The 26606-nt window shown below is 35.7% G+C and overlaps 1 protein-coding gene across 1 annotated transcript in view; it reads left to right on the top strand.

The window, feature by feature from the left end:
• LOC143912864 (uncharacterized) overlaps positions 1-26090 on the top strand; it is a 260640-nt gene extending 234550 nt beyond the window's left edge. Inside the window, exons 10-11 of the mRNA XM_077432304.1 lie at positions 17985-18088; positions 24332-26090. Coding sequence (XP_077288430.1) covers positions 17985-18088; positions 24332-24427 — 200 coding nt within the window. The 3' untranslated portion in view covers positions 24428-26090. The remainder of the gene's footprint in view (positions 1-17984; positions 18089-24331) is intronic.
• Positions 26091-26606: the final 516 nt, after the last annotated feature.

The raw sequence follows: 26606 nt of genomic DNA, 5'->3' as shown, positions 1-26606 counted from the left end.
GATAAAACATAACTAGTGAGTGGACCAGAAGCGTGCCCTTCATTGTAAATTCTTCGCCGTGCTTTGTTAAAGGTTCGCCGAACCCTTTTTTTGCACTCTAACTTTGTAAATAGACCCAAAACGCCCCGATTCCTGGAAAAAGCACGCTTTCTACCCGCCCTTTAGACATAACCGCGCCAGAATTAATGAAAAAATTAAAATATCAATCTCGACTTTGATCTGGACTTCGCTTCAGTAATGATTATGCTTCAGTTATATTAATCGAATCGAAGTCAAAATGGAAATTGATATTTTATTTTTTTCATATGTTCTGGGGTGGTTTTGTCACCGCGCGGTTATGTCGGGGCGCTTATGTACCGAGCGGTTTTGTCTGATCACTATAATTGTACATACAAAATTTCTTGAGCCCTTGTTCTATGGAAAGTGTGTCGAAAAGTTAATTTAAAGTCGATATGTTTAATCCAAGCTTGGAAAGGAGGTGAAAACCAAAGTTTTGATTAAAATTAGATTCAAATTACTACTATCATTAATCATAGGCTGTTTTTTCGCACGCGTACTATTTTATCGGATTTTGGAGACAGATTGTAAGTAAAATAATAATTGGATATAATACATTCGGTTTATAAAAGTACATGCATAAATGTACAATTGAAACAAATTGCAAAATGTTCAACAATTCAAACCAATATATATTTTAATTTTAGTCTTAGACGAATGTTTCAAGGTCAAATTGTGAAAAATGCTTTATTGGAAAAATTCTATTATCTATAATTCCACGTGTAATTGAGCAACTTTGATTTGAAGAACCGTGGAAATTAGTACGTCGAGAATGACAGCATTAGGCCGAAACTTTTCAGCAAATAGCCTGTGTACCTTCCATATTAATCAATACACGTACGATATTGTTATGCTAGCAACGTTCTATATGATAAGCTAGATTTTGTACAGTTTGCTGGCTAATTTGTATGCATCACAACTCGAAAAATACTCCTGGGCAGATTTATCGTCATTGTGGACCGAATTGAAACTGAAATTTGCTGAACTACAAATCTTATGCCCAACCGAAAGTTACATATATTCGGCTCGCTGCGCACCGTTTCTACTTTCTAACTGTAACATGTGCTGAAAACAGTTTTACTTTCAGCCAGACAGTTATATAGTGTGCTGAAGCAAACGATTTAAAGTTGCACATGGTTGAAGTACTGAGTGCTTCCTTCCATTTAACGCTTACGAGCAAATTCTCACCTTTCTACATATATATATAATCATAGCTATAAACATACAGTAAATAAAATAAAGTTTCAAATAAAAATAAATATAATCAGTCATATCTGATAAATCTGCAGAAACAATTAAAGATTCTGATATAATGAAAAGTTTGCTCCAAGTTCTACTAACAAAGATTCAGATCATTAATCTTCTGTACTAGAATTTCCAAAAAATTCATAACCAGCAGCATAGCTCATTCGTTAAGCTTCTGCCTAACATCGAGAGGCGCCGGGTTCGGTCCCATGAGCTGACCTCGATTGAAAAGAATTTTTCTGAGTATATCTGTAGTGCTGCTGGTCAGACCTGGATATTTGTGACTCCAGGTCGATCGTTTCCTATCAGAGTTTGCTAATTTTCTCTGATTTCATTGTTGAAATGGTTCCCGGTAAAATTGGCTAAATATCCTTCCTACCTACTATGTCACCACTATTTGAGATTGATTAATGTACAATAAATGTATGTACAATTCATAGATGTATCGTTAATTTGAGATTTTTTCAGTGTCTCGTAATTCAGCGACTTGTATAATAAAAAAAATGCTGCAATATTTGTAATTGGCCAGGCGCATTGGGGTTACATATAACGCCTTCCTGGTATATATGTAAAAATAAAATAATAAAAATAAATAAATAAATTTATTTATTTATACTTGGGGAATGGCGGCATACCCGATTGACCCAGTTTTATAATTTCTCAAGATGCCGTTTTGGGGTTGCCTCTGAGCGACATCTATGGTATTAAACTTGTACATATATAAATTAATAGTTTATACAATTTGAAATCATATTCAAATAGTGGTGACATATGGGTTTGATGGAGAGCCGTTTCAACAATGAAATCAGATAAATTGGCAAACTCTGATAAGCAACGATCGACTTCGAGTCACAAATATCCAAGCTTGACCAGCAGCACTACAGATGATACTCAGAATAAATTATTTTCAATCAGTCAACCCACGGGATCGAACCGGGCAAATTCTTGGTGGTTAGAATTAACGCAACCACCAAGCTATGCTGATGGCTAATTTAATTATTTATTTAATAATATTTTAAGTTATTCAAAGACAGTGACTTTTACAACTAAAACACAACACAACCAACTAACTGTATGTAGTGAATAAAGCCTTATCCGTTTACTGGTCGTTGAGTAGCATCTGCAACAGAAAAATTCTTGATAACTTGTTTGTCGATAAATTTCCACATAATTCTCAACTTAATACTAATTCCATTAGTTACATATACATACATACATACATACTTCAAACATCACCATTTTGACATAGTGACTTTTTAATAGGAATGAAAATTCAATAGGAAACGATCGACTTGGAGTACCAAATATCCAAATCTGACCAGCATAACTACAGACAATACTCGGAATAAATTATTTTCAATCGAGGTCAACCCACGGGATCAAACCCAGCTACCTCTCTGTGCTTAGCATTAACGCAACTTCCAACCTATGCTAATATTAGGTGGTTTTGGTACGTGCTTCATTTGGAGCTGGCAAACTGATGGATCAAGAACAATAAACTATATATACTACTACTGTTGCGTATTTCACTCCAATTTCTTAAACCTCTCTACACATCCACGCTACAATATAGCATTTTTCATTATAAAGAATCTTAATAAAAAATCTTAAAAAGATTTTCTGTGATTACTTCCTAGATTTTCTAAAATGTCACAGTTCTCCCTTTATTATTGCGTGGGCATAAATAGTGGTTTCCAGGATTGGAGAGAAAGACGCAGTAGTGTAGTAGAGGTTCTTTATATGTCTGCACCCATCGGCCCGCCAACTTCGGATGACCCACGGTACAAAATTGCCTAATATGTATACCCATCGGACACTCTCCATACAGGGAAATTACACTGTTCGACACGAAAAATGGTTCAGAGACGAGATATGACTTTTCTTATAGATCTATGCCCAGTAAACACGAATCTGATAATAGAAAAAGGTTGATTGACTCGAGATTCGGAGATATATGTGTTTTTTAAATCGCGCGATTTTTCTATATCTTGGTGTTGTTCGGTTGATGTCTCAAAATCTGTCAATTTCCTGTTCGAAATGAATATTTATAGTCGGGTATTTTATTAGTACCTTTCAGCTTTCAAATCTCTCTAAGTAGTCGTCCAGTTCAAATCAAAAGTCAAAAGTACGTATTTTCACTTGGGATTTTTTCTCACTGTTAATACTATTTTATATCGAGTATTTTCTATTGAAAGATGTTTATTGGGATAGTGCTCTGGCCACACTATTTATTGTTTTCGTTTAAAAGGGTTAATTAGAAGTGTGCCGAATTTTAAATCGGTAAAATTGCGAACTAAAAGCTCGTACTAGTATTTACTCGTATTTACACGAATTTGAATTGAATTAATAGAGATAATATATTAAATTGTCTTTATATGAGAATTAAATAGAATTCCACTTAGAAAAATTATATTTTGACTGTTGTTGAGGATTAATAACAAAAATTATATTGATGACTGGCTTACCTCCATAAGATAAACGTTGAAAAATGATTTTTCTATAAATAAAATAGTTGAAATATGATTTTTCTAAGTGGAATTTTATTAAATTCGTGTTCACTGGGTATAGATCTATAAGAAAAGTCATATCTCGTCTCTGAACCAAAAAAAAGTCATCATTTGTCGAACAGTGCTATTGGTCGATGGGTCGCGAGACCCCATTGGCCGTTGAACACGGCTTCTCTATTCGCCGAGGCCCTTTATGGTGCGAACGCGAAATTAAGTGATCAGCGCTAGTAAACCATCGGTCCACGAGCGCCACTCAACTAATCTCTACGTTAAACATATCATGGACCTAATATTATCTGTTCAAAGTGTTGACATGTCTGATTTTATTTTTTCAAGCACGTCACAAATTGAACTAATCTCAAATAATGCCCACATATATATATGTAGATAATTCGTGACATTCTTTATTATACCCAAACAAGCAATATGAATACCATAAAGTAAATTGATTCGCCGGACTTAATTAAATCCCGAATACTTCGCATATTGCTCCGTTTTTGATAAATAATGCGAGAAATCAGCAAGTTTCTTGCCAAAGTTTGCTTCAAACGCACCGCCATATTTTATTTTCGAATAACGAAACTCGAATTTCGTCGGAGCCATCAAACGAAACTCTGGCTGATTTATGTCATGAATAATTTCACAGAAAGAGAAGGGTTCAAAAGTCTAGCAACGAGTACCACTAAGTGTCTGAGCCGAGTCCAATCTGTCAAAAGATTCACGTTATTTTCCTCCCGATCGAATTCCATACTTTCATTCTGATATTTATATCACTATTGAATAGTTTAAGACGCTAAACATATGATTAAATTCAAATTTCGTTTGATTTAGTCTAGATAAAGTATATACTAGATTAAAATAAAATCAACTATTCCTATCTGATGTACCTGTGTTTTGTCTTCTATTTATTTGAAAGCTTTCTATTATAGAAACATGTTTTACAACTACATACATATGTATGTAAATATAGCTCGAGCAAAAGCAAAAACTCTCTTTGAACTGCATTTTGCAATTCCATTTAAAAAAGCACAATGGAGCATCATGTCATTTCATTAGTCAATGTTTCAATAATGACTCTTTTTATGAACAAACGCAAACCAAAAAAACTTCAGTTCGTTATAAGCGCATTAAAAGTGCTTTTAGCTGGTAACTGATAATTTGCTCGAATTCAATTAGTCGAGATCAACTGCTCGAAATTTTTTATATAAAATTATTATTTTGAATAAAAATACCAATAATTTTATTTTACTACCGCCATCTATGTTTAAAACTAAAAACTGGATAGACGTCAGGTAGTTTTCAGAAATTCAAATTTTAAACGCGTCCAAAACGATATATTTTCTCCATCGTAATGGCGGAGGATACATTTACTCATATTAATTACCAAAATGAGCAATATGACAAAGTATGAAAACGATCGGATAAGAGGCAAATTTTTGTTATTTTTTACATACAAATTGTATGTAAAAAATAACAAAATGACAAAATAGTCCTTTTGTTATTTATTTCATGATAATATTATTTTTTAAAAATCATAGCAAGCAATTTATAATATTAAATACTGTAACATAGAAATTAGGTGATTGGTGCTCGTCAACTACTGGTTTACTATAACAACAAGGCCTCAGCATGTGAATAAAGAGCGGACCCAGAGCGCGCTGTTCATTGTTCACATGTTGTAAATGCATCGTTAAAGGTTTGCCGAACCTTTTTTACAAAGCATTTGCAATAATGGAACAGTAGACGGCGCGCTTCCGGTCCTACCTCTACATATGAATAAGCTGTATACAACAACCAATAAGGTCTTGCTACCCATCGACCAATGATCGTCCACGCTGCATTACAAACAATTTTTCAATAATAACAGTGGATAGAATACAATAGAGACATCTATGGATAGTCAACAATTTTTTTGATATACAGCAAATTTGCGAGAAATACATTATGTAGGTAGCATATTTTTATAAGATCCGACAAATTTGAAATTATAATAACTCAAATTTACGAGAAACTGGAGGATTGCAACTATTAAGCTAGAAAAATTGTAAAATTCTAACAGGAAACGGTCGATCTGTGTTTTTATTGTATTGTACCTTGTGGTTATCACAAGGTCTCGCCAGCAGCGTCTTTGCCTGGGAGTTGAACCCACGACCTCTCTACTTGAATGTAACATCTCTATCTGTACACTACACTGTGGCTAACATTCATAAAAAGGAGACATGTAAAGACCACTTATGGTCATCCCAAAATTTCAAAAAAATTTACAACATAGTGATTAGCATTTCATTTATTTTTTTAATTAAGAAAGGCAGGTAGCCCCAATGCACCTTCCTGGCTAGAAACATTGTACATTTGATACAACTAAATATTATAAAAAGTCAATACATACGTATCAATTAACATCAGAGACATCTACGGTCAAATTTGAAGCATGTTTAAACAATTCAGGGAAATTCAGTAAACATATGTACATAACATATATATATATATATATATATATATATATATATATATATATATATATATATATATATATATATATATATATATATATATATATATATATATATATATATATATATATATATATATATATATCAATTAACATCCACTGAGGTATTTGTGGTCAATTTTTTTTAAATTTGCAGCGTTTTATACAATTCAGCAAAATTTTAAATTGCTTAAAACTCAAGATTTTGCGATAAAATGGATAAGGTTGCCAATTTGTTGGAACCGTTTTAATGAAAATCAGATTAATTGGGAAACTCTGATAGGAAACGATCGACCTGAAGTCACAAATCCAAGGTCTGGCCAGCAGAAACCAGTGGGATTTGAACCCATGACTACTCTATTCAAAGCATTATATGCTAACCACTAGTCTATTCAACTAGTTAAAGTTATTTTTATTTTTCAGTGTGATCGTGATGCAATTATTTTTTTATTTTTTTTATTTTGTTGGGAAAATTAACAGTTTATTAAATTACATAAATTGATAAAAGAACATAATTATTTTAAGGAAAACCATTAAGAATTTTTGCATATAGGTAGAAAAAGAAAAATTTAAACATTTAAAATAAAAAATAAAAATAAAAATAGAGTAAGATAATAATTGTGTTCTAATTATCTCCAAAACACGCAGACAATTTTTAAAGACCAATAAAACATGATCAGTGATCGATTCAAATCGGTCATAATCTTGGGGTCCAATTTTCTCCTGATAACAAAACTTCACCTACTGTTACTGCGTACGGTTCGGTGATTACTGATCACAAAGCACTGGTCACAAAGTCACTGAAATCTCTATTACAGAACATCTGGCAGCCGAAAAGTCCATCATACTAACGATAACTATCATCCTAACGGGAAACTTGAGTGCCAAATATTGCATATTCACGATTTGAATGGAAAAAATTGTCTTTGTGACCACCGCAATGTGACTAATAATCCAATTGCCACTACGTACATAGATAAAGTAAAAATAAAACAAATCTTAGCAACTCGTACTATGTATGTAGATTGCTTTGCCAATCACTGGCAACATCGTTCACCAAAAAAGATGAGACGTTCCTATTAAAATTTCAAGGCACTTGAAGCTTTATACATTCAAATAATTATAATTCGTCCGTTTCGAGCGAGACGAGTTAGCTCCCATCTCGATTGTGTTCTTTTCCAAGTTCTCCTCTCGAAAGTGGAGTCGAGACCACCGACAAGTGTAAAGGCGGAAAATTAGCATTTGAAGCGTTGCTGAGTAAATTGGCAACATAAAGTTGGACCAATCTCGTTACGGGGACGAACCTTAGACTCCTCGGGCAATTACTTCACTCTCAATTTCGTTATAAAGTGTCGCCAAAGTTGAGCGTGACCTGTTCAGATTAAATCACTCCAATTGAATTTAATTTAATTGAACACTACAAATAAGTAATTATAGTAAAGTGTGGGAAAATACTCGTCTCCATCGCTTCAGAGTGTTGTTGAACGTTAACGACACACCCATCCCGCAAATTAGATTTTTTTGCCAGAGTATTATGTGTGTGTATAAAAAAATAAATCGAAAAGATTGCGAAATATTTCAACGCGCATAAAAAGAGGATAAATTTCAACCCTTTTTAAAATATATGTATGTATCAGTGGCGTGCGGTGACTTTTAAATTTTAAAAACACAATCAGTTTATTTTTTTAAATTTTATTTTATTCTTCCAAACATTGTCATATTTATATTTATTAAAATTATATGTTTTCGTTTTTGAATGAATATTCAATATTGGTGTGGGTTTTGGGCTCTTAAGAGGGCTGTATACCCGAAACCTTAATTTTGTTGCTGTTCCTTTCTTCGATATATATATATATTGAGTGAATTTATATATTGAGTGAATGCGACAATATATATCAATATATATATATTGAGTGAATGCGAAAGTTGCGCTTCGACCAGATAATACGTATTTTAAATCGACAAAATCGAGGTTTCGTATTCTCCAATTTTCTCCTCCGAAACAGGACCAATTTTTAAAAAAATTTCATCATCAGTGTGAGAAATATATTTTCTATGAACTTATGGGCGTATTTTTTTTTAAATCGACCGTTAAATAAGCACGCTGGACTCTTTTCTTGGGTGTAAAAAAGAGGCGATTTTATAGATGTTTGGCGGCTCCTAGCTCCTATAAAAAAGAACTTATCAAAAAAAATAAAACCACAGAAACATGCTTATGGTGGATATCCATAGTATATTAAAAAAATAATTATATGTTTTCGTTTTTGAATGAATATTCAATATTGGTGTGGGTTTTGGGCTCTTAAGAGGGCTGTATACCCGAAACCTTAATTTTGTTGCTGTTCCTTTCTTCGATATATATATATTGAGTGAATGTATATATTGAGTGAATGCGACAATATATATCAATATATATATATATTGAGTGAATGTGACAGTTGCGCTTCGACCAGATAATACGTATTTTAAATCGACAAAATCGAGGTTTCGTATTCTCCAATTTTCTCCTCCGAAACCGGACCAATTTTAAAAAAAATTTCATCATCAGTATGAGAAAGATATTTTCTATGCACCTATAGGCGTATTTTTTTTTAAATCGACCGTTAAATAAGCACGCTGGACTCTTTTCTTGGGTGTAAAAAAGAGGCGATTTTATAGATGTTTGGCGGCTCCTAGCTCCTATAAAAAATAACTAATCAAAAAAATAAAACCACAAAAACATGCTTATGGTGGATATCCATAGTATATTAAAAAAATAATTTCTCTAGTGCCATAATTGAGGAAGGGAGAAGTGTAATACGTTTGTATGCACAAGGTGCTGGTGTCCAGCCCTCTTAACAATAATCTCTTTTTCATTATATGGTAGAGAAGCAAATGTCCTTTTTAGTATACCTGAATTAATTACAAACATTGCAGCATTTTTATTTCATAAATCACTGTATTTCGAGAGGCTGAAGAACACGAAACTAACAATTAATTAATTAATCCATTGAGTCATCAATGGATTACAATTTTTTTGCATATTGCATGTGGATAAATCAAATTTAAATATTTGTGACAGCGGGTAGGACGATTTTTTCCTATTTGAGGAACGATTTCAACAATGAAAATCAGATAAATTGGCAAACTCTGATAAGAAACGATTGATTTGAAGTTTGAAATATCCAAGTCTAACCAGCATCGTTAAAGATTAGTACGGGATCGCACCCAGTAATATTTCGGTGCTAAACATAAACGCAACCACCGAGCCATACTGCTGGCTACTGATGAGCCATACTAATGTGTAAATATGCTGATATATGTATATACATAGGTATATATCAATTTTTCTCAAATCATTTTCCCTTATTCTGTCCTAAAAATTCCAATTAAATGGGTTGAGAACACATTGAGAAAACTCCTTTGGAGGGTGAAATTTACCAATTTAAGCGCTATATAAATTTGCTCGTTGTTTTCTAAGAAGTCTGAAAATACAATGGTAAAAAAAATGTTTTCGATTAAAAATACATAATGTAGGTATAACACCCACCTAAAAAATTAATCAGTGTAAAATTTGAAACTTGATAAACGATTGGTGTTTTAAATATTTTATTACAATATCGAAAGCACTCATTTCTATTGAAAGCACTCAAAAGGACGATGATGCCGTATTGAAAAAAATCAGGTGTGACCAACCCATGACTTTATCTATGTATTTGAGGAATATAAGAGAGTCACAAAACAAAATTCTATATTGAAGCGTTCACACATACCGGCAACATTATGAAATACTAATAGCTAAGACAGCATTTTCGATGCAAATTGAGCGCAAATGTATGGGAACTTGCACAAGACAAAAGTTCTACTTCCGGTTATCGGATTTTGTTCAATTTTTTTTTTATTACTTAAAATTACTATCAGTATTGTTACGTACGCCGCGGATTGAGCGAATTGCACTTAGACCAACGGATATCTGTTATCGGATTAACTAAGTGGTTGCACTTACTTCCAAGGATTATATCTGGACTCTAAGTGCATTTAGGCTAAACAATGACCGTTATTAGTTATTTCTCAGAATAAGTACGGGGAGACCCAATGTCGTGGAAATACATATCCGAATACGTGACTAGACAACAGGTAAACAGATTAGGCGTCTTGAGAGATCTACCCTTTATAAGGCGGTACGTAGGTGATATCATGTCATTCTGGACTGAGCAGTGACAGTGCGTGTATCTCCTTAATCAGCAATAAATGCTGTGAAACGACTGTTGGCCTTTTACTTGGATCCTCCACCCACCCCTACGCAACAGTATTATACAAATTAAATATCAAGAAAATAAAAATAATTTAAAAGGTCAAAATAAAATAATGAAATATTTTTTTAAAAAAAAATATTACTTTCGGTTTATAAATTCTGACCAAAACTTTATCAGCTCTAAGTTAGTACGTAAAGAATACAAATATAAATTTTCAGCTTGATACGTTCAGGGGTGTGGACAGAGTAGTGGGCACAACTTTTTTGACCTTTGTAAGAGGAAAAAATCCCACTTCCGGTTCATTAAATTGAATTCAGTTAGCGGCTTGGGAGATAATTGAATTCAAAAACTTAAAAAAAAAGAGGACACCTATAAGGGGAGGTACCATTTCCAGTCAACTTAAAAATTTGAAAAAAATGTACATCATGTCGATAAGAATTTCAGTTACCGATACTAAGTTTCAGTTCGATAGGACTAACGGTGTTCAAAAAATCCCCAAAATACACAGACACACATTTTTTAGATCATGAAAACGTGATCAGTAATCGATTCTGAGTTCGAATCAGTCAAAATCTCGAGTTCGAATTTTCGCATAATCACAAAACTTCATCTATTAGATAAAGTAAAAGATTTTATATTACATGGAACATACAGGAATTTTTTGAACACCCCCACTATATTGTACACATCACACTTTATCGCTTTTCTCACATCAACTATAATGATCTTTCATTTACTACATACATACATACATATATCTCTCATGAACAGACTATTTGTCTATCCCTTCTTCACACACACACACTCTTTCAAATTTACTGCAATAACCTCTCTTATACACGTACGATTTTCCTCTCTCTCGAGATTACTATTATATATTACATTTATGTATTTCCAATACACACATCATCCCTATTCGAACAGAAACTACACAAATGTATATATATTTTATACACACAATCATTATATCTCACATTCGCAACTTACTACCACACATTCCGTCTAGTTGTATCTTTCATAAACGAGAATCGTGACTTTGAAGACCTCTCGTGATTCTTCTCCAACTGTCTCAAGATTCAGAAGCACTAAGGGCCATCACTAAGTACAACATACGTGCAAAGGAATGGATATATATTCGCATAAAAATATTTTTTAAATAGCATTCTCATCAAATTCACTTAAAATTTAATCACTCAACGCAGATTAACCCAAAAGCTCGCATCGATTTTATACACAAACCGCACAATTGAACCAATCACTTAACTTTTACCATCTGCTATCTATAAAATAGCGGGTTGAGCGAGCTCGGTGCGGACGTGTGTTTGTGTGTTGTTCCCGATAAGTATGTAGAATTTTGTGTCAAATTGGAGCTAAAGAGGAGGTGCTGGGATGAGTATGTAGCTCTTCTGGCGCCTCGCAAGTTAGTACATATTCAGAATCATTACCTATGCTTGATTTCATATTTTTTAAATGGAATTTAAATTTATAATATTTTCATATTTACATAATTACCCACATAATTTCGATCACATTTCTTTTGATAATAATTTACTATTAACGTCGATTGATTTATTAATGATAGTATTGATAATATTTAACGTTGAATTATTTCATATTTAATATTGAGTGAATGGTTTGTTATTTAATGTTGAATTATTTCATAATTGATTATTTAATGTTGAGTGTTGAATTATTTCATAATTGATTATTTAATATTGAGTGTTGAATTATTTAATATTTAGTTTTGATAATTTAATATTTGATATTGGATACTTGTACTCAACGTTAACGTTAATGTTTGGTACTAATTTAATAAATATTATGATTGTGAATAAACTGTCAATATATGTAAATATATCATAAATGGAAACACACGTCCGTCCGCACAGAGTAATTATTAAGCTCAGAGCAGAGCTCCATGCAACCGCTCAGGTCCCCAAGTTGCAGATAGGGGAACGACTCTTGTAGTCAACTGCCATGGCGACATGGTGGTCCTGGACAAGGAGCGCTGAGATAAGAGTGGTGATGAGTGAATCCGTGGTAAGTTTCACTCTATAAAATGTCACACAACACTATGACGGTCTCAGGTCAGCGGCGAGTAAGTGCCGCCGCTTAACAAAAGCACAACCCGGTTTTTCAAAGGTACCGTATCATCTTTGACAGAGAAGGAAACTCTATAATAAATCCCTGGTAGTGGGCAGCAGCTCTGCCAGTATAAGATGTCAAAACATTTACTGCGCTGTAGAAGGAAGTGGGAATCCACTGCAGTATTCTCCCAAGATAACTATGATGTACAAAAATAAAAGTGTGAAGAAGTCTGACTCTCCGGCTGACACCCGGCGCCTTCGAGGTTCCAGGTCTCACGGTGTGAAATTGGTTACTGGCCACATGCATGTGACTCACCAGGCATCATGTGGAAAATATGCGACTGGAGAAACTTTACGGAACAAATCCAAAATAGGTACTTGGAACGTTAGAGGACTCCTGAATCCTGGGAAAACACTGGTTGTTGAGAAAGAGATGTACAGTCATGGGCTAGATATACTCGGAATCTCGGAAACGCACTGGAAGAACAACGGCCATTATAAAACTTCAAATGGAAATACGATATATTTTTCTGGTAACCAAGATTCGTCACATAGCGGTGTCGCGGTGATCTTAGCATCTAAATTAACCAGTGCACTAATTGGCTACAACCCCATAAGCGACAGACTTATACACTTAAAACTCAACACGCATCCGTATAAACTAAACATCCTTCAAATATATGCTCCTACTGCAGATGCCGAAGATATTATAATAAATGCGTTCTATGCTTCACTACTCGATACATTGTCAAATATCTCAAACAAAGAAATGACCATCATTCTTGGTGATTTTAATGCCAAAGTCGGTAATAATAGCAACATTGATAACATAGTAGGTAAATATGGATTGGGTATTCAAAATGAGAGAGGAGAGAAACTTATAAGTTTCTGCATTGAAAATAAAATGTCCATTATGAATACTTGGTTTCAACATCATCCTAGGCGATTGTACACTTGGATATCTCCTGGGGATCGTCACCGCAACCAAATCGATTATGTATTAATAAATTCTAGATGGAAATCATCGATACATAACGTCAAAACATATCCAGGTGCAGATTGCGGATCGGACCATAACTTACTTGTTGCTAAATTTCGACTGAAATTGAAAATGATTAAAAGACATCAAAATAAAGCAATTAAACTCACCAATGATGATGTAATTAATTTTGGCAATGTAATCAGAGAAAAAGATGCAGAATTCCAAATAAATCCTAATGTAGATGTAGAAGAGTCTTGGAAAATTTTTAAAGATCTCATTATTCGGTATGCCAGAAAACATCAAACACCGCAAAATGAACATCGTAAGTCTTTTATCTCTGATTCAACTTGGGTTAAGATAAAAGAACGTAAAAGACTTAAACAAACTGGCATAACATCGACAGAATATCTTGAAAGGTATGCAATATTACATAAAGATATTCAAAGGAGTTGTAGGCGGGATAAAGCTAAATATATAAATGACATATGTGAGGAGATAGAAAAACACGCATTAAAGAATCAGGCAAGGGATATTTTTCACAAAGTAAAAATCGTCACTCAAAAATTTTCACCCAAAACTTGGACAATAGATGATAAATTTGGAAACACGCTTACAGATATTGATGTGATACTCAACCGATGGAAAGAATACTGTTCGGAATTGTACAGTGGTAGTGCGTCGACCTCAATTGTTTCCCTAATTGATGATGTCAGGGAGCCTGACATCTTGACATCTGAAGTTGTAAATGCCATAAAGAAACTGAAATGTAAAAAGTCTCCTGGCAGCGATGGTATACAAGCTGAACTTCTGAAAGAGCTTGGTGAAACTGCGATAAAGGCGCTATGTAATATGTGCAACAAGATCTGGGTAAACGGAGTATGGCCGAAAGATTGGGTCAATTCAATATTCATTCCCTTACACAAGAAAGGATCTACAAAAAAATGCGAGAATTACAGGACCTTAGCCTTAATATCGCACTCTAGTAAAGTATTGCTGTATATAATTAAAGATCGTTTGAGCAGTTACCTTGGATGGCAAATACCGAACGAACAAGCAGGGTTTGTAAAAGGCAAAGGGACGAGGGAACAAATACTGAATATACGTCAACTCATTGAAAAATGTCGGGAGTTTCAAACTCCAGCCGTTCTTTGTTTTATAGACTATAAAAAAGCTTTTGACTTTGTGAACTGGGACTATCTGTGGAAAGTTCTACTGGACATGGGAGTCCCCATGCATCTTGTAAAAATAATACATAACTTGTATAATGATAACAATGCAGTAGTTCGAATCAATTCGCTAAACTCGACAAATTTTCGAGTACAACGTGGAGTAAGGCAAGGGTGTATATTATCTCCAGACCTATTTAATATATATGGAGAGTATATAATGCGTAGAGCACTGGATGGTTGGAAGGGTGGAGTGTCCATTGGTGGAAAAAAACTATCCAATCTTCGGTATGCGGATGACACAACGCTCATAGCTAATAATCATGAAGAAATGGGCGAACTGATCCGTCGTGTTGAGACAGAGAGTAATGTGCTTGGCCTCCAGATAAACCGCCCCAAAACAAAAATTATGATAATTGACCGTCACCAACAGCTGCAAAACAACAACTCAGCTTTAAACGGTATAGATGTGGTTGATAATTTTGTCTATCTGGGGTCACTCATATCTAACAACGGCGGCAGCGAATTGGAAATACGGCGCCGGATTACATTAGCAAAATCGGCAATGTCACAACTAACGAAGATTTGGAAGAATAGAGCCATTACAACTGCTGTCAAAATCCGTCTCGTGAAGAGTCTCGTTTTTTCTGTCTGCCTTTATGGTGTCGAGACGTGGACCATGAAGGCGGCGGATAGACGGAGAATCGATGCCTTCGAGATGTGGTCCTGGAGACGGCTACTGCGCGTGCTTTGGACCGACAAACGCACGAATGTGTCTATTCTTGAAGAATTGAAAATCAAGGATAGATTGTCAACAATATGCCTGAAACGTATATTGCAGTTCTTCGGCCACATTGCACGAAGAGGTGAGGAGAGCCTGGAGCGGTTGGTTGTGGTTGGTAGCGTCGAAGGCAGAAGAGCCAGAGGCAGATCCCCCGCACGCTGGACTGACCAAGTATCTGCAGCGACGGGCGCTTCCACGGTAGCAAGTCTTCGCCTGGCCGAATTTAGAACTGAATGGAGGCAGCTGGTTGACCGCACATCATAGTCACGATCCTCAGTGATGAGGGAACCGACAGCAATATATCTATAAAATACATTTATATATACATATATAAAAACATCACCACAGCATAAACCAAATTTTCCCACCACGGCTGAAACGACGTCGTAATTCGCATTATTGCAAATGAACTTAGGCGCACAAGGCGCACACAGACGAACGCGGACGAACAAGGTGTTCCATGGTCTCTCTTTTTGTTTGTTTTTTATTTATTATATACCAGAAAAGCTTAACAGGTAAACCCCAAATGCGCCTTCCTGGTCCACATAATTATTACATAGATACATGTAAATCTAAACAATATCTGACATCTATGGTCAGATATTACAAACATCGTATGAATACGATAAATAACGATGAATAACTTTCATGTAACAATACGAATTTTTATATTCGATAAACAACCACAGAGACATCTATGGTGAGTAATATGGCAAAACCTAAGATATAACAATAACTAAAGGTTTGCAACAGAAAATTGGGAAGGAAAGGAAGGAAACGCCAATTTTTACAGGAACCGTTTCAATGAAAATCAGAAAAATTGGCAAATTCTGATAAGAAACGATTGACCTCGACAAAACAAGGTCTGGCCAACAACGAGACTTAGTGGGAATCGAACCCGTAACATCAAGTACGAAATAATTCAACATTCACCACTAGACCACACTGCTGATTCTTCAGTAAGCGTTTTGCGTGTCCATCTTTGTCTGTGATCGTCTTGCATGTTCGTGTTCATTTGTGAGCGTCTTGATGATAAAACTTAGTTCTGTTTACAGACGTGTATACTGCGAAAAAAAGCACCACGATCTTTCCGAACTGAATTTGAATCACTATTTTTACTATTTTGACAGTGATGGATATCGGTGAGACATTTGCGTCGTATTTATACCCCCAACCGAGTCAATATAGTGACATACTACATACATATTGCAAGCCCAGTTGACCCCCTACGGCTCCACAGCTGGAATTTCTTCTCGCATCGATCCTTGTGTCTTTCTCTTTTAAAATTAAATTTTAAGCATGTAAATATATCAACAATCACTGGAAGGGTTCCAATCTAGTTTCTAACGCATGCGCGCTTTATGTGTTCATGCGTTGTTGTTAATGTTGTACTTGGTTATGTACAGTGTGGTTTTTTTATTAGAACAGTGATGTGCGGTTGTTCTTGTGCGATATTCATGAACAACCGTCTCGTTCTCCGACGAAAGGGTCTCTTGGACTGTATTCGTTGGGGGGGGGGGGTGGCCTCATGTTGAGAGCTTTAAGGGTCAAATTCCGTGACCTTTATGGGTAGTTTGATTGAATCGTCTTCCTGGGGATGGAAGCCCTCCGTAAAATCATTATTGAGTGCAAAGAAAACGTTTGACTGCTTGCGTGAAATGTATTCAGTTTTTTTGACGTAGAAGAATGATAAGTTGAAGAGTGGTTGAGTTGTCATCTTGTATATACATTATATCAGAGTGTGGGTAAACGGACTATTTCGCACATTACGATCGCTCACACGACAATCGTTGCCACTAAAATCGCGAATGCGTAATATTTGGCACTCGATTTCTCGTTAGTATGATAGTTCGCGTTGGTAACTCTCGGGTGCCAGATGTGCCGTGATCGAAATTTTAGTTTCGTGTGCGAGATCGGAATAATTTGTGCGGAATAATCTCCGAACCGAGATTGCGTCATGACTAAAGAGCGGACCCAGAGCGCGCTGTCTATTGTTCACATGTTGTAAATGCATTGTTAAAGGTTTGCCGAACCTTTTTTACAATAATGGAACAATAGACGGCGCGCTTACGGTCCTACCTCTAGTCATGACGTCTCGAGTAATAAACGACGATTAAAACCGCTGGATGAGTATTATGTACTGAACCGCCTATGTCTCCTGACAACCAGGTCTTACATTAAAAATTAGGTTTTTTTTGTATTAGCGAAGTATCCTTTACAAGTCGCTGTAAAATGAAAAAAATAAAAAAATAAAAAAAAATCTGCCTGGACGTCAAGACGTAAGACGTGCTTTATACTGATTTCCTACGCGTCTTGTGTCCGTGCGCGCTTTGTGTCCGTGCGCGCTTTTCTAATTTAAACGTGGCTTAAAATGGAATTTGACGTGATATCTGAACGAGTTTAAATATGTCGGATTTGATGTTGCAGCAGCATCCCCCCTCGGAGAACCGGCGTACGAGCCCCAGGGATGCAGCCCGGAGCCCTCTCCATGCCCACCGGCGCCTCCACCCCCAACTCACCCCCATACAATGCTGGTAATTACCTCTTATATGTAAGTGTAACCTGCCTGTTCGTCCTCACACTCATCCCCCATGTACATTTTGCACGCTTGCCATGTCCCATCGTCAGCTTTTCGCACGCACGCACACACACACACACACACATTTAACCTAATCATAATATCAATATCATTTTAAGCACTTGCATACATTTCAGAATAATTTTCATTTGTTAAATGTAGTATTGCGAAATTTTCCCGAGATAGTACCCAGAATATTCTCGAAACGGTGAATTTTCTTTTTTAGTACACCAGAGGGTTTTTGTACCATTTCGTTGCAATTGAAATTTAATTTCTCTAAAAGCTATTTTTAATGGATTGGTAACATGCCTTCGATAAATAAGTTAGATAAAATCATATTTTCAGAATGTTCAGATAAAAATGAGTTTTTATGACGAATCAGATTTTCAATATAAAATCAATTCCTCATCAACTATCCAAAATAATTACAAAAATCGCATCAATTCCTTTCCAAAACCGCTCGTTTTAAGTCATCTGTCAAAATTACAGAATATTCTTTGCCTAAATATAATATTAAGTAGAGATTTCAGTTCTTCTAAGTCTGAAAAGACTAATCGGGATGCTGAAAATAATCTAGTATTTTTATTCAATCAATCTCGTCTAACAGATTAACAATTATTATTAAATATTTAAACAGCTATAGACCCATTTATTGAACACGACATCTATGGTCAAACGATTAATAGCCACAGAGACATCTATGAACAAATTTTTTCAGCATTTTTCTTAACAGCAAAGATCAAGATGCTGAATAACTCGAATTTTTGCGAAAGAGATAGGACAGGGTTGCCAATTTAATGAAACCGTGTCAATGAAATCAAATAAATTCGCAAACTCTGACAGGAAACGATCGACCTTGGAGTCAATTACCCAAACTCTGACCAGAAGCACACACCAGTGATAAAACCAATTTAAAGCATCACATGCTAACCATTGATCTATACTGGTGGTAAATAATTGTCTAAAGAAGTTTTATAAATATGAAAAAGAAAATTCTCAAAAATTTTCCGAGAATAATCACCATTGGAAAATATTCTCAACTCACTTGACTAGTTAAATGTATTACAGTGCAAAATTCATTTTTTATTTTAATTTTGCTATAGTTTGTAGATATAAATAGTAATTAAGATAGAACATTGCTGAATGCTTGCTAAATCGACGAGAAAATTGAATTAAATCCAAATCTAAATATTACAGTCATAACGTGGTAATTGTTGAAAGACCTCGATTTTCTCACTTCTATGCAGTGCGGAAAATTACACAATTTTCCGCAAACTTTTCTCAACTGTTAAGCAAAGGTTGACTCACATTGAATCGTACGATCGCAGAAATATTATTTCAATTAAATATTTAAATAAATAAAATAAATAATGTCAACAAAATTTCGAAAAGTTTTTTCGTACTTTTGTATTGAAATTCATGCAATTAAAAACTAATCGTTAAGTCATTAAATAATATTATTTCAGTTAATTTTAAAGTGATTTCATTTGATCGTTCATTGAAGGATAGTCCTTTATTAATTTTTTTTTAAATTCTGTTCTAAATCATTTTTGACTCTTTAAAATCATCCAAATTTTATTTGTCATCTTTTCAATACGAATATTATATTATGTATATATATATATAAATATATATATATATATATTATCATCATAGCATGGCATGATAGCATTAAAGGCTTTCCCACAGCACCAAAGCACATTACACACACTGTGGCATCTCCAAAAATAGCTCGAGTGTACGACAAATTCCACCGGTGAAAATTCCACGATTACATACATATTTGTACACCCGACTTTGTTCTGAAAGTGTACACGTAAACACACACAGATTCAGTAAAATTGAGTCGTATAAAGGATGGAAGTCACGCCCGGATGCTCTGCATTCGTGTCACGCTTGGATGCAAATGCAAACGAGATGGAAATACCTGGAATTTCCCGGAAAACTCAGTGCCGTTCGCTAAATGAAGCACCGCGACCTCTCAAGTGTCAACTAAAGCAGCAAAAAATAAAATCGGCACATACATGAAAATGTACATTCCACAATGGTACATACATATATGCAGATGAGAAAATTTCAGGATGAAATAGTGGAGATAAGATCCCGCCGTCGCTGTTATTGTCTCGAAAAATGAGAGAAAATCTCGTTTATAGAGACGGTGTCTCTTATCTTGTATATGGCTGATTTCATTCCCTACAACAGATTCGTTTATCTCTAGATTTATATTTTTGTAAAATGGATATGTATACCGAATTTATATACTATTTTTTATTTTGATTTATCATAACAATCAAAAATATATTTTTTATTTATAACTTATACATTTTTATTTCAATCAAACATGTACATGGGAGAACGAAATCACGCCAGTGTTATTAAAAAAATTATATGATTCCATGCCTGGAAGAATTCGGGCAGTTATAAAAAATAAATGTAAAGTAACAAATTATTTAATTAAATAATTATATATTTATTAATGTTTATTGATAGAATAGGTTATTTACAACATATAAAAAAAATTACAGGTATATAAATCGCTTCAAAACAAGTGAAACACGACCAAAATGCAGCCAACACGTTTTTCCCCATTTTTATACATTTCGCAAATAATTTCAATATTTCAATAAACACGTAGTAAAAATTCATAGTTTGTCCTATTTTCATGTCCTTATGATCCTTATCATCATTTAATAAATTTTTGTACTGAGAATATTGCTACATATAAGAGTAAAATCAAATTTCATATAAAAACCTTCTATATTCGAATACTTTTTATACGGACTAATTTTTTTCTTTTCAATCTACAGCACATTTAGTTCTATTTGATGATACGAATTTTAATAATATCTTGAACTTCTTAAAACTACAAATAAATAATTTAAATCTACTATTCGATATTCGATATTCGAATATTTGGGATCCCTAATGTACACTCGCCTTTACAGATCGCTTCAAAGCGACGAGTGTACTAAAACAGATACAATACAATCAATACAAGCAATTATGCAATGCGAATTCATACTAACATCATCGACGGTGACATCTATGGATACATTTTTGCAGCATTTTATTATAGAAATTGGTAAACCTCAAGACGCTGAATAACTTGAGATTTGCTAGAGAGATTGGAAAAGAGATGCCAATTTACAGGAACCGTTTCAATGAAAATCAGAAAAATTGGCAAACTCTGATAAGAAACGATCGACCTGGAGTCACAAACCAACGTCTGGCCAGCAGCTACTAGTGGGAATCGAACCTTGACCACCCTGCTCGAAAGCTTAATATGTTAACCACTAGTCCACGCTGCTGGTTATTTCATTGTTTCATATAAATTGGCAAACTCTGATTAGAAACGATCGACTTCACAAGTATCCAAATCTGACTAGCAGCACCGAAGAAATACTTCGAATCATACAGCGTATGATTCTTTTCAAGATCGAGGTCAAATCAGGGCTCGAATCCAGAACCTAGCTTTATACGCCAACCACTGAGCTATTTCTATATGTATTATTAGAAATTGTACGATATTTTTTGGAGATGCACACAAATAAAAGAACAGAAAAAGACACATTGAAATTCCACAGGCTTTTGCATGCATTAATATATGTAGTATAAATATTGGTTTTGAATAAGATTATAAATGGTAAGTTTAATTTCAATTTATTATTTCATAAGCTAATAACTAATGAATCAGTTGAACTTTTAACTCTGAAATAATAAGGTCAGTATTGAAATATTGACCAAATGCCTATGCAATAATTTCATTATGACCTTGTAATCGAAGTTGCGATTCCAATGCAGGCGATGCGATGACTCAGATTCAATGATCATGAATCTTCCTATGTTTCCGGAGCATTTTTTTTTAAATCAGTATTGTGATTAAATGGTGGCGTTCGGATGATGCTTTATGCACAAAAAATGGTTCACTATTGTCGATCACTACTGTCAACCATGTTTTTTTTTTGCTTTGTACAGTAATGGAGTCTGATTATGACTAGTCTTCTGCATAGGCTGGATGCTCGTCAAACAACAATAGACCACTAAATTTGTATACCTATACGAAGAAAGAGAGCGAAAAAACATGTTTAACAACAGTGAACCATTTTTTGTGTCAAAAGTATCGTCCTATCGCCGATCTTTGATTATGGCCAGCGGTCGATGGTCAATGGATGCTTTTCGCACAAAAACGGTTCACTAATGTCAATTTCTTAGAAAAAAATGTATTTTTGTTGTCTTGCTTTGCATGTTAATGATTAGGTTTGTTGTTATTTGACGAGCATCAAGCCAACGCCTAAGTCTGATTATGACTAGTCTTCGGCGTTGGCTGGGTGCTCGTCAAATAACAATAGACTGCTCAATTTAAATACAAAGAAAGAGAGCAAAATAGCATGGTTGACAACATTGAACCATTTTTTGTGCCAAAAGTATCGTCCATCCATCGACCAGTCTTAGGTGGTCGATGGATGCTTTTCGCACAAAAAAGGTTCACTATTATCAATTTCTTAGGAAAACCACTTTAATGAAGAGGTTTATTGTTATTTGACGAGTATCAATCCAACGCCTAAGTCCTATTATGACTAGAGGTAGGATAGTCACAGTGCTATCCATTGTTCGGCAAACCTTTAACAATGAATTTACAACCTTTGAACAATACACGGCCCCCTCAGGCTCCGGTGACTAATTATGACTAGTCTTCAGCGTTGGCTGGACTGCTCAATTAATATACAAAGAAAGGGAGTAAAAAACATGCTTGACAAACGTGAACCATTTTTTGTGTCAAAGGTATCGTCCTAACACCGATCATTGGTTATTACTAGTCACCGGACCCAGAAGGTGCCGCGTATTGTTCAAAGGTTGTAAATGCATTGTTAAAGGTTTGCCGAACCTTTTTTACAAAAGATTTACAACAATGGAACAATGGACAATGGAGCACTGTGACTATCCTACCTCTAGTTATTACCAGTCTTAGGTGGTCGATGGATGCTTTTCGCACAAAAAAAGGTTCACTATTGCCGATTGCTTAGAAAAACCATATATTTTTGCTGTCTCACTTTGCATGGTGATAGAGGGGTGTATTGTTATTTAGAAAAGCATCCTTCCAACGCCGATCTTTGATTGTGCGCTCCGCTACAAATCGCTGCAAAGCACGCGGCTACATGCTCATTTTAATTCCAGTATTTTTTGTCTCGAATTGGGTCGAGACGTCAAATACCGAAATCGAAATGAGCATGCAACTGCGTCGTTTGCAGCGATTTGTAGCAAACCCTTGGGTAAAAGTCGGAATTCTCGACAGGGCGGACCCTCTAGGCTTGTTTGACCCGCTCCTTCCTGTCATTGGTTGCTCTTTGCGAGTACTTTAGTATCGCCGTGCCCTGAATTAACTCGACTTTTACCTGATGAAATACTCCAACATATACTGCCTGGTTCGCATATAATTTCGGACGGTAAAAGTCGAGTTAATTCAGGGCAATTCAATACCAAAGTACTCGCAAAGAGCAACCAATGACAGGAAGGAGCGGGTCAAACAAGCCTAGAGGGTCCGCCCTGTCGAGAATTCCAACTTTTACCAACCCTTGATTGTGACGCATGTATGTATGTGGGAAGGCACGACGTCACGTCGCGTCGCCAGCATTGGAATCGCACCTTTAAGGTCTGACCGCACTATGCGACAACCGAACGATCCGACACTTCACAACAACACGCGACCAAATATTGTTTGTATGAAATTGCATGCTTATTTCGCTGCATGCTCATTTCATACTTTTGTCTCGTCTTTTGCCATTTTAAACTTGCCAGAAAGATCCAACTCAATTTTAAGAATTGCCAATGTACATCGAAATGTCATCTGCGCAACCCCACGAATATCTCGTCTTTCGTACATGCTGAAATTCAATCGAAATGAGCATGCAGCCGGGTGGTTTGCAATCATTTGTAGCAAACCCGATATTGTCGCACACTGTTGTGAAGTGTCGGATCGTTCGTTTGACGCATAGTGCGGTCAGACCTTTAGGGCCGGGCCGCACCGTGCAACTTTGTCGGCCGACTAGTGTGCGTCAAACAAGTTGACGGGTGTGGCATGTCCCATCTACCTGCAGGCATTGGTCTGGTCGCCCTCAACCAAGTTGCTCGCAAGTCGCACGGTGCGGCCCGGCCCTTACACATGGGAGTATTATTTCTATGGATGAAAACCTTGTCATAGGGAGACACAGATATGATGCTGGAGGCTTGGACAGTGGGCAGTCCGATGGAGGGGGGCGGATCCCCCCCTGACAGCGGAATGGGGGGCACGGTGTAGCTCCACGCCCAGCCGCTCGCTCAACTGTCGCCATACACACCGCATCGGTCAAATGATTCGACGCTACAACAACAACAGCAGTACCAACAGTCGAAACAGACGACGGACAACAAGCAACAACATCATGGCGGGTACGACTACGCGCGACAGATCACCTTCGAAGACGCGTACTCGAGGAGTTACGACAACGATTCGTATTACCCCGACAAGTGCAAGTCCGACGACGGCAGGAATGAGCAACAACTGCCTACGGTGTCGTCCCAGAGTAACACTCCTCATTTGACAATGCGAAAACCCTTCCCGGACGACTACAACCAGCAGCAGAGCGAGCGGCTTGCTTACGAGAAGCAAATCAAAGTTACCGACACTGCTATCCAAACTGCCCTTACTTACGTATCAACCCCCCACAAGTCTTACCTCCACGACGACGACTATCTAGCTTCAGACTACGACTCGCCGACCCACACGGTGCTCTACAAGTCTCAGATGCAGCCAAGCAAAACTTCGAACATGGCAGTGCAGACAGTGCTGTCGCACACCTCATCCCAAGGCAAATCCCTCTTCAACGACATACCCACCAACTTCCCTCCGAAGCCCCAACATTCGAAGAGATACCACCAGCGATCTCATTCGGGAGAGTGCAGATGGCCCCCGGAAGCGTCTCACTACAACGCCCAACAACAACTGAACAATTCCAAACCGTTGATCAAGGAGCGGAGTATAAAAATATCAGAGACGTCCTTCTCCTCCTCGGTTCCTACTCTCAAGGAGAAGGCTCATTCGAGCACTGGAAAGTTGCCCCAGTCGTCGTCGCTGGTGGACTATCAAGAGGGTGATCAGTGTATTAAAATATACGAGACTACGTCGAAGACTGCTTTCGGCTATCAGCATTCGATCACAGACGAGACGCTGAAGACGTCCAATCTCTTGGCACAGATTGCTCTGCCTCACACGTCTCAGTCGTACGAATCGCTCTCAACCGACGATCATGCCGAAATACTAATCAAACTTCCCATAAGAAGGTCTTTCGTATGATAGTGTTTCGTTTCGATGTGTATTGGTTGTGCATGGCCTTTTACTAGAGAAGGGGTTAAGATTTTCTACTGCAGTCTCATACGTGTAGTGCACTAGAGTCAAAACATTGCTTGGATTTGGACCGAAGGTGTCAAACTCACATGGATCACTTTGAGTAGATTGAAAATTCTGGCGAAATCCTAAATATGTGTAAAAATCAATGAAATTGCTCATTTCATGAAATCGTCAATGAATGCTTAGTTCATAAACGGTGCAAGACCGTTGGTTTAACATCTCTAATCTAAACCAAATTTCACTCCAGTGCATATTATAGGTATATTTGCCATCCAAATTGTATTGGATAAACGCTATCCAAAATGATGTATGACTTGCAATTGTTGCAATTTATTTTCCGTCAATTAAATTTGATTATTGAAAATGCCAACCAAGTTTAATTATTTTTGATGGGTTTATATTTAATTTATATTAATGGAGACTTCGCCCTTCCTACTAGTAAAATGTTATGCATTTTTTTTACTCTCTTAATAATTCATTTGTTTTATTTTTTATAACATTTTTATTCGTCATTATTCGCACATACGGTGGAGCTTATTTTGAATATACATATTTTGATAATCATTTTAATGTTAATTAAAAAAAAAGAACATAAAATCAAAAAAGACAGACTTGTAATCTTATGAATTAAAGAATAGCCCAATATCAAATAAGCTTTCATAACCTTCTTCTTTTCGTCTTTTAAAAATTAATTGCTAGATTTCCAATTTTCTAACATTTTATTTAAATTAATGAAAATATGATGACTGATTTAAAATCGCATGAGTTTAAATATATAAAAATCAACTTTTGAATATTATTCATTAGTCCATCATCCACATAACTATTCTGATAAATACAATATCTTCCTAAAACGTAATCGTTAGACTCATATATTATAAAATAATCGTTAGAATTATATTGTTAAATATGTACTCAAATCAATTATATATTTTTCATCAAAATTCAACACACACCAAGTATTATATCTAAGATAAATACATAGGATGATATTATAATCTTATAAAGACTTAAAATAGATTAAAATACTAAAGATATACATATATAACTTAAATATAGTATAACTTTGTTATATTACATTATTTATTAT

The sequence above is a fragment of the Arctopsyche grandis genome, chromosome 1, assembly GCF_051622035.1.
Source record: "Arctopsyche grandis isolate Sample6627 chromosome 1, ASM5162203v2, whole genome shotgun sequence".
NCBI lineage: Eukaryota > Metazoa > Arthropoda > Insecta > Trichoptera > Hydropsychidae > Arctopsyche > Arctopsyche grandis.
Note: the sequence above shows the minus strand (reverse complement) of the source record. Positions and strands in the feature narration are given on the sequence as shown.